This window comes from Trachymyrmex cornetzi, unplaced genomic scaffold (assembly GCF_001594075.2).
Source record: "Trachymyrmex cornetzi isolate Tcor2-1 unplaced genomic scaffold, Tcor1.1 scaffold991, whole genome shotgun sequence".
NCBI classification, from domain to species: Eukaryota; Metazoa; Arthropoda; class Insecta; order Hymenoptera; family Formicidae; genus Trachymyrmex; species Trachymyrmex cornetzi.
Window position 1 is genome coordinate 112,299 of NW_017300345.1, and position 9,897 is coordinate 122,195.

The following is a 9,897-nucleotide window of genomic DNA, read 5'->3' on the forward strand; positions in this document are numbered from 1 at the left end:
AAAACTCAAAATTTAAAATCGCTATTTCTTCAAAAATAAATTTTTTTTTTAATCCCGATACACGTGTTCGCTTATTTTATACCTACAATTGGTAAAAAAAAGTTTGAAGCGATTTAAAAATGTTGAAAAAAAAAGTGTTCGGTTTGTAAAAGAATGTCTCATTGGCGGAATCCGCAAAAGAAATAAACTTGCGCAACAGAAAAGGGCGGAATAAAGCCACGACCAATCACGAACGTTCCGCCAATTCCGCACCATGGGACCGCGCCATAAGGGTGCCGTCACATGCGGCGTAACTTGCGTAAGCGTAACTTGCGCCGACCAATCATATCATTTCACTTGAACTGAGCGTTGCCAACCGTACGATCTTGATCGTACAAATGCGATAATATAGATCTTTGTACGATGTACGATCCAAAGAGTGAGATAGTACGTAAAAGTACGATAATTTGGCAATTTTGATTAAATTTTAAGAGAACACTCTTCGATGATAACCGTCGACAATGTTTTACCGACTGATCAAATAGGCGCCGTTAGCCACAGCGCTAGAGCAAGGAAAATTCCTAGGCACTGGTCGTTAGGTTAGGTTAGGATTAGCTGGTGGACATTGGACAATCACAACATGATCAAACAAGGTGCCCCGAGAAATACGCAGTCGCACATATAGAATGTATATGGTCAGTGAAATCGCGTCCGTTCTGATTCATCTCACATCTGTTAATGGCATGAAAAGTACACTTTTTATTAAAAAATTAGAGTCCAATCCGCTTCAGAGAATTGAAACAAGAACTAACTTAGTTTAAAGTTTAAATGGTAAGATATACAATAATATATTAGATTAGGGTCGCCAAGTTTGTGAGCGATCACTTGGTCAGTATACTGGCCAGTCCCGTTCTCAAAAGGTTAAAAGTTGTTCCTTATTGTTTTTTTTTTTCTATATAACCAAAATGATTTACGTATGTAATAATTAAAAAAAAAATTTTCTAGTGTTTATGTTTTCTATATAATTCCTATTACATATAACCAAAGTTAAGTAAATATTTATGTACTTAAAATTTTTTTAAATGTTCCCTAGTGTTTTATAATTTATATAATTTATGTATAACGAAGAAGACTTATAAATGTAATACTTAAAAAAATTTTCTAGTGAGATTATAATTACAAGTTCTTTGTTTTAAAATTAAAAACTTTAATTTTAAAAATAAATATTTACAAATATTCAGTATTGTTATTTTTACTGAATCTGCTGTGCATACATTAATAGATTTATATTATTTAGTTGTACCAGAATTTTATTATTGCTCTTAAAATTAAATAAGTAAGTATTGAGATATTGGAGAGGAAAAAAAATTGAAAAGAGAAATTGTATGTACATAAGAAATAGTTCTTATTAAAAAACAGATTGATTTATGGCAGAACTTAATCAACCACTCATTTTTTCTGAAAATAATAGAATTAGGTTACGGTCCACTTGATGCTACAAATGTTTTGAAGCATTTTTTGATTGGTCAATTAGTAAAATTCTTTCTTCCGATTGGTCAATCAAACACTCCGAAACATTTGTAGTGCCATGTGGACCGCACCCTTAAGTAAGATATTAGCGAGTTTTTACAATATCGTTTTATCCAGATAGGTGAACGTTAAGGGGCTCCGCACATTAAAAGGAGCAGAGAATAAGAATTTCAACCTATCAGAAATCATGTATTGTGGAATACATAGTGTGTATTCCACAATATATGATTCCTGATAGGTTGAAATTCACGGACATATTTGTTTGGCTATTCCAATATTGCTACCGCCATTATGGATATTGTTTCACCTTATATATTTCCACGGTTACCGGACATAATCCATAAAAAATGGCGGACGAATGTTGACATTTCTAGAAAATCCCTAAGATCCATAAATTTATTTCTGTAAGTTGTTAATTCTATTGCGCGTTAGAGTATACAGAGGTGCAGCATCGTGCAGCGTTCAATCCAAATGTTACAAAATTTGATTGACAGTTGTTTATCCATGCCAGTGCATGTTAACAAATTATACAAATACAAATACATACAGGTTATACAAATTATATCAATCGATAATTTATCAATATTTTACTTTATATGTTTATATGAACTATTATAATGAAAGATGTATCTACCGTGCTCCAGTGTTGGTACATGTAATCTAGCTAATTTTTTTTCGGCCATTTCGTTATATAATAAATTTTGTTACAAATAAAAATAATTAACTCAAAGTTGACATGCATTAGCATGGATAAACAACTGTCAATCAAATTTTGTAACATTTGTATTGAGCGCTGTACGATGCTGCACCTCTGCATACTCTAAGGCTGGAGTCCCATGAGGTGTATTTACCGCGTATCGCGTAACCGCGTAACCAATCAGAAGCGATCCGCTGTTGTGATTTCGTGTTTTACTGATTATTGATTGGTTACGCGGTTACGCAATACGCGGCAAATACGCTTCATGGGACTCCACCCTAACGCGCAACAAAATTAACAACACAGAAATAAATTTATGGATCCTAGGAATTTTCTAGAAATGCCAACATTCGTCCGCCATTTTTTAAGGATTTTGTCCGGTAACCATTTCCACCATGGCCCTGACTATTGTGAGCAATGTGAGCAGGATGGACGCGTGTTTGCCTGCTTCGGGTATTGCATCATCTTGCCCACATTTTTTGAAGAGCGTTTCCGGAGTTCGACGGTGATTTGCATTACATCATTATTTCATCTATTACTCTTTTAGACTTTTGTTACCGTATTAGCGGCATTTTCGATTCTGGCCGTATCGACGTTATATTAGAGTCGGGGCCATTCACACAAGAAGAAGAAGATCGGAAGATTCAGTTATCAGCATTTCTGCATGATACTGTGACTCTAAACTTGAGTCGGAAAACTAATAAAGGGGAAATCAGAAGAAGAAGAAAACCAATCAAGGGATAACAGACTCCAGCATCTCCTTAAACAGTGATAAACTTTAACGATTAATATCTCGATTTGCAGGACAGAGTGACGCTTTTACCTGCCAAGTTTGTTTCGCGCAAAAATGCTTCAAATGAATCTAATTTCATCAAGATTGGAGTTGAGAAAGACTATACTAAATAATTATCCAACCTATAATTTGTTTGGTTTTCATCATACAAGATCGTGCAAAATAATTTTTGTTACATTCGCTAACTATGAGTTGAAGTAAAATAAAAAGAAAAGAATGTCTGCAGGTGCGGAACGTCCGGCTTTGATGCTCTTTCAGGACAGTCAATATAACTGGACGGACGATCTACCAGTTTGCAAACAGTCCGGTACATTTTTCTTTGTTATTCTAAAATTATTGATCAAATATTTAACAGTAACCTTAACACAATAGAAATAACAATAACATTACATTTTCAGCACAAAGCTAATTTTTGATAGAGAACATATATTTATTACTTGATTTGATAAATTACAATATCTTTTAACAAGTAATAATTTAAGAACAATACAACTCTTTGCTAATTAGATTTTATTAGCTTTATATAGACCATATACATTAATTATTTTTCAATACGTGTTTCAATGCCAAATCGAGTCCAAACACTAGGTATAATTGTGTATAAAATTCTTTATTGTATTAAAAATTTTATACACAATTATACCTAGTGTTTGGACTTAATTTGGCATTGAAACACATTGATTTATTCATCCGAGTCAATAATCAAGAAAATTAATTATTTTTGTTATTAACTTGTCATCTTTGTCTGGACTTGTCATGAAAAATAATCATGAAAATTATATCTTGATACTTTATTAGAGAGGACCCTATAGCACACATCTATTCACATTGACTTGTGCCTAGTAACTTTTCATTGCTTTACTAATGAGAATATTTTATTTTAAATTAGTTAATTAGCGATGTGTACTATTCTAAAACCTCTCCTTTATTACATGAAAATCAATAACTATAAAAATTATAAACAATATTTAAAAACTTTATTTTAAACTGCATATGTGAAAACACAATCAATACTAGAAATTAAAGGCCTATAAAGCCCCAGACACAATGCAAACGAATAGCAATAGCGATAGAAATAAGACGATTTCAACCTATCAGATACATTGAAATATACAGTTTCTGATAGATTGAAATCGTGTTATTTCTATTGCTATCGCTATTCTTTCGCATTGTGTCTGGAGCTTTACGATCGAAGCTGGATCTTTTAATGCTTAAAATAATTCAATCTTGAATTACTATATATACTATACATATATGTACTTGCATATATACCATATTTGTAATCTTACGAACTGCATCAAATTGTTTTTCCAGACTATAAACACAATTAAACTACTTTAGTAATCGCTAATTAAATTGATAAGCAATTTTAATAATTTAGTGCTCAATCAGACATTATATAAAGATATTAATATGTTGAAAAATTATTACATGAAATTAATGATATTTTAGTTTATACATCAAATCAAATAATAATTATATACAAAGTTTATACAATAGAATTATTAGAATGTGATAGCAGATTTTATATATTCCAGGAGTAGGCTTTTCTACTAATCAAATCTATCGAGAAGATGGATATCGACAGGAAGAGCATCCATTTGAGGATCGTAGTTTTCATTGTAAATATGATGACTCCACATTTCTTTATGCTGTATTTGATGGTCATGAAGGTACTAAGGCAGCCAACTTTGCTATGCAAAGGATGGCCGCAGAGATCTTGCTTGGGCAGTTAAATGGCAAATCAACTGATGAGGAAGTAAAGGAAGTTCTTCGGTAAAAATTTAATTGATATGAAAAAATTTAAATAATATAAATAAAATTTCAAAATAACTTTAACATATATTTTGCTGAATAAATTAATGTGTTACAGTTGCAACCAAAGATCTTCTATATGTAAAGTATTTGTTCTACAGGCAAGCATTCATAGCGGTTGAGAAAGGATATCAAGATTCAATTGGTGATTTATTAGCAGAACGAGCTAGTCTACAGTTTGATATACCTGATGGATTGACTCCTTATGAGACTTACCAAAAGTTTCCAGACTTGGTTAGTCATAATATTAAAATTGTACAGCTGCATTTTTTAATGCGTTTTATTTTTTTACAATTTATTTTTTGTAGGTTGACAAACTAAACGCATTAAATTGCGAGCTATCGGCTGGGACTAGTGCTGTGGTTGCTTTAGTCTACAGAGGGAAGCTTTACGTTGCGAATGTTGGAGACAGCAGGGCATTGTTGTGCAAAACAGATAGCAATCAAGTTTTACGAGTAGTACAATTAAGCTTAGACCACGACTTAAGAAATGAAGACGAGCTTTTACGATTATCTCAACTGGGTTTGGATGTCGAATCAATTAGGCAAGGTAAGTCTTATGTATCTTATTCATTCGATATTTGTTTCGATTTAAAAAAAAGGATTCTGATAAATAGAAATATATATTGCAGGATCTCATCTTGGAAATCAGGAAAATACACGTTGCCTTGGTAATTATCTTGTTAAGGGAGGATACAGAGAGTTCGAAGAACTAACAGCTTCCATGGCAGAACCGATCATTGCCGAACCAGAAATCCATGGAAGTATCGAGCTCGACGAATCTTGTAGATTTTTATTGCTTATGTCGCGTGGCCTGTATAAATCATTAGAAGAAGCGACCGGAACTGATCAAGTTAATAAGGAATTGGCCTTGATAGCGGTTGAACAGGTAATTAACTTAAAGCCTAACTAAAGCTTGATATAAATCTTAATTAAAACAGTCAATTAAAATATATAAATTCATTTTAAAATATCCAGTTTCGAGTACAATCGACTTTAACTGGAGTCGCCCAGGCGGTGGTCGACAAAGTCGTGAGAATTCATCATGATATAAACATGAGCAACACACAGAATACCATGACCACTGGCAAGCGTGACGACATAACTCTTTTAGTGCGAAACTTCAACTTCCCGCTACCGCACGCACTAAAGAGTCCGACCAATCGACCCGATCATTCGGTCAGATTTAATCCCGTGGTGCAGACTGCACCAATTAATATGCCGGATAACGAGGACTTATCGAGCACTAGCACAGGTGTTACAGATGACAATGCCGATACATCGACAACTGAAACATCAACATCAGATTTGTATCCGCCTGGTGCTAGAATGGCGGAACGAAATGCTAGAATTAAACCTTATGTAGATTTTTCTGAATATTATGACAATGTTGAAAAGAGAAGAAAAGAGGGAACTTTACCGGAAGGTATAGATTTTTAACATTTTGTTTATTTTAAATGATGTAAAATATATTTATGAATACTTCATTTACAAATTATATATAAATTATTGAGATCATCATATTGCGACTGTGTTAATATACATGAATGTTCCTATCATTGCAATATATATTTTTAACTTTGAGATTGTATTTATATTTATATTTATAATTGAAATATAAAATTTATTAATTTTCTAACGCAGTATTATTGTATTCTTATCGTCAAAATTTATTACCACAGAATAGGATTTGGACTGCTACACGACTTGTATTTACATATCACAAGCATTACAAGTATTTCGTCGGGTTAGATTTCAAGCGCTCGAATGCAGCCTTTTCAAGGCATTCTCTGTGATCGGGATGCGCGATTTGGATCAGTGCATTCGCCCTTTGTCGTAAGGTTTTACCGAAAAGATCTGCTACTCCGTGTTCCGTAACTATATAATGCGCATGAGCTCTTGTTACCACTACTCCAGCCCCTGTATAAAAGACACGTTAATTTATCATAGATTTATTAAATAATTACACTGCTCGACGTGATTTTTGCTATTTGAATAAAAGATACCATTTCCAATGTATTTTCGCGCGCTGAATACGAATCCGGTAATGAAATTGTTCTACCACGTCAGGTTTGTGAGAAAAGTGAAGTTAAAGGTGTCAAAATTAACGTTTTTTGACATATTTGTGATTTTTTTGCTAGCGAAGTAAATTTTTTTTTTACTTTCGTTTACGCCATCTTAAAACGCCAACTTTTATCTTTAAAATATATTTCTTTTAACACTACGTGTTTTTTTTTACCGAGATAATTTCTGCGTAGTCACGCAAAGAAAAACGTTTTGTGCCAAAAATGTTTTTGAAGAAAAAGTTTTAAAAACTATGTAATGATTTTAGTAGCAAAGTTTTTAAGGTCACTAAATCCGAATCCAAAATCAAATTTTCGAAATTCAAAATGGAGGATCCAACATGGAAAAATTTGTCATCGCAAAAAAATGTTTATTACTAAAATTTGTCATTTGCGCTTTAATTTAAAAAATATTGTTTACAATATTAATTTTGGAATTTTAAACATTTATAAAAGAATTTCAAATTTAAATTAATTAAAAAAATTTTTATTAACTTCTTTTTCTTCAAAAACATTTTTGGAAAAAACGTTTTTCTTTGTGACTACGTAGAGATTATCTCGGTGGAAAAAAAAACGTAAAACGTAAACGGTGTTAAAAATAATATATTCTAAAGACAAAAGTTAGCTCTTTAAGATGCCGTAAACGAAAGTAGAAAAAAAAATTTACTTCACTAGCAAAAAAATTATAAATATGTCAAAAAAAGTCAATTTTGACACTTTTAACTTCATTTTTCTCAAAAACGTGACGTGATAGAACAATTTTATTGCCGAATTCGTGTTCAGCGCGCGAAAATACATCGGAAATGGTATCTTTTATTCAAACAGCAAAAAAAAATCTTAAAACGTCGGGCAGTGTTATTATTAAATAAAATTGATCTCGCAGCATTCATTTGCTAATCTTATACCAAGTTTCAACACCGGTTGTATTTTACTCTCCCCTTGACTGGTAACTGAGGGGAACGCGATAATAGCTTTTCCACGACCGTCTTGACTAATCGCTGCGCCTCGAAGGAAATCCAGTTGGCCGCCGAAACCGGAATATATTTTACAACCCAAACTGTCCGAGCACACCTGGCCGGTAAGATCCATCTCGATACAAGAGTTGATGGCCGTCATTTTCGGCTGCATCGAGACAACTCGGGGATCGTTCACGTAATTGATCGCTAGCATTTCTAGCGTTGCGATAATTATGATTATAAAATAACGCAAAAACATCCTTTTTTAAAACCATCGAAATAAATCAATTGATCATAATTACCGACAACCGGATTGTTGTGCAGGAAATCGTACAATCTTTTCGTGCCAACGGCGAAGGAGCTCACTATACGTCCTCTGTGCTTGGTCTTGCACCTATTCGTTATGTTGCCATGCTGGACCAAGTCGACCATCGCATCGCAAATGTTTTCAGAGTGTATGCCTAGGTCTTTGTGATTGACCAAGGCGCAGAGTACCGCGTCAGGGATGCAACCGATGCCGAGCTGCAGTGTCGCTCCATCCTCAATCAATCGCTGCGCGATAATTTTACCTATCTCTTGCTCGAGATCGTTAGGTGGTGGGCAAGCCACGCAAGGCAGAGGACAATCGTATCTCACCGCCCAATCAAAGTGACTCGAATGTATCACTGTGTCACCATATGACCTCGGCATGTGCTCGTTTACTTGCGCTGAAAAGAAATACTTTCATAATAATTTTAAAATTATTTGTAGATATTAATATCATAGTATAGCACAAAAGACATAATATTGAAGATTAACTTCCAGATTCCCCCTCTCTCTCTCATTACGTACACAGGATGTTCCAAATTTAAATGACCAAATTTCAAGAGCGTGTAAGAAATCGATCGACAAAATGTAATTTTCGTATATTATTGTTTTCGAAGCAGAATAAAATTTTTAAAACGAAATATTGTTTTCGTGTACGACTTTAATGGCTGTTCTACAATATGCTTTTTGTTTTCTGTTTCTTGCTGTTTGTCTCTTGCCTTCTTGATCAAAAAGACAAGAGACAAACAGAGACAAACAGCAAGAAACAGGAAACAAAAAACACATTGTAGAACAGCCGTAACGATTATAATGTTTCAGAGGCAATGCAAGAATATACGTGCCGATTTCCAAACAGAAAAGTACCGGATCGGAGAGTTATTATGTTCCAAATCAGTGTTTAGCTGCAACACGAGTTGTCCATACAAGATGCAATACGTGCATTACAAAAGGCTAATAGGCCTTCTACAATAAGCCACAAGTCAGAACGTCAGAAGTCTTAACCAGTCTTAACCAAGTCGTTCAAGTTGGCTATTGGCCAACTTCACCGATTATGACTAATGGGCCTTCTACAATAAGCCGCAAGTCAAAACGTCAGAAGCCTTAACCAGTCTTAACCAAGTCGTTCAAGTTCGGTATTGGCCAACTTTACCAATTATGATTTAAGATCGCTTAGAACTTCTGACTTGCGGCTTATTGTAGAAGGCCTATTAAGATCGCTTAGAACTTCTGACTTGCGGCTTATTGTAGAAGGGCTGTAACGTTTTGAATAATATCTGCAAGCAAGATAACGTGAATAAGTGTGAATAATAAGTAATAAATATAGGTACAAAAATGAAAACTGTTTTGTCTTTTTTTGTAATTTCCTTCAAAACGAAGCAAAAACGAGCATGTCTTTAAAGGACTTTTTTTCTTAGTTATCAATTTTCTATATGCTGAAGGACCTTGCACCATTCTTATGGGAAAATGTCTTTCGGCGGGTTTGGCTCATTTTTGGATATATTGTAGTTCTCGTCATTCTGAACAAATGTCTCAATGGGCTCATCATGATCCTATGAGCCGTTTCCGCGCTACAAGCCTTGAAAGGTCTAAATTCGGTCGAATGTACGTGCGATTGTGTCAGTAAAAGCACCGGGCGACGAGATATTCTTAAAGACCGTCAACCCTGGGCAAATTTTCGGCGGTATAAAAAGGGCCCCAAGGGCCCAGAGGTAATTCAAGAACGCTGACATTACCGACAATTGATATAAATTTGCTATTA

The 9,897-nt window shown here is 34.1% G+C and overlaps 2 protein-coding genes across 3 annotated transcripts in view; one reads left to right on the forward strand and one right to left on the reverse strand.

The window, feature by feature from the left end:
* The first annotated feature begins 2,584 nt into the window (after window positions 1–2,584).
* Window positions 2,585–6,253, forward strand: LOC108770278 (TGF-beta-activated kinase 1 and MAP3K7-binding protein 1). Of its 2 annotated transcripts, none has more exons than XM_018521774.1 (7): window positions 2,585–2,659; window positions 2,754–3,306; window positions 4,538–4,775; window positions 4,916–5,048; window positions 5,123–5,363; window positions 5,446–5,702; window positions 5,792–6,253. In XM_018521774.1, the coding sequence occupies exons 2-7, from the start codon at window positions 3,216–3,218 to the stop codon at window positions 6,251–6,253; spliced, it is 1,422 nt and encodes a 473-aa protein (XP_018377276.1). In that variant the 5' UTR covers window positions 2,585–2,659; window positions 2,754–3,215. The 2 variants fall into 2 exon arrangements, with proteins under 2 accessions (XP_018377276.1, XP_018377277.1); XM_018521775.1 differs by having other exon boundaries at window positions 2,586–2,711; window positions 3,011–3,306.
* A 183-nt stretch (window positions 6,254–6,436) lies between these two features.
* The window catches only part of LOC108770280 (4-hydroxybutyrate coenzyme A transferase), a 7,392-nt gene continuing 3,931 nt past the window's right edge, over window positions 6,437–9,897 (reverse strand). Inside the window, exons 4-6 of the mRNA XM_018521776.1 lie at window positions 8,135–8,539; window positions 7,782–8,048; window positions 6,437–6,733 (exon numbers count right to left, since the gene is read on the reverse strand). Of these exons, the coding sequence (XP_018377278.1) occupies window positions 6,543–6,733; window positions 7,782–8,048; window positions 8,135–8,539 (863 nt within the window). The 3' untranslated portion in view covers window positions 6,437–6,542. The remainder of the gene's footprint in view (window positions 6,734–7,781; window positions 8,049–8,134; window positions 8,540–9,897) is intronic.

Excerpts from the sequence above, each read along its gene's own strand:
- LOC108770278 (XM_018521774.1), top strand. The coding sequence starts at position 3,216 with ATGTCTGCAGGTGCGGAACGTCCGGCTTTGATGCTCTTTCAGGACAGT. Across the intron at positions 3,307-4,537 it reads ACCAGTTTGCAAACAGTCCG|GAGTAGGCTTTTCTACTAAT; the intron begins GTACATTTTTCT and ends TATATATTCCAG. Across the intron at positions 5,703-5,791 it reads CCTTGATAGCGGTTGAACAG|TTTCGAGTACAATCGACTTT; the intron begins GTAATTAACTTA and ends TAAAATATCCAG.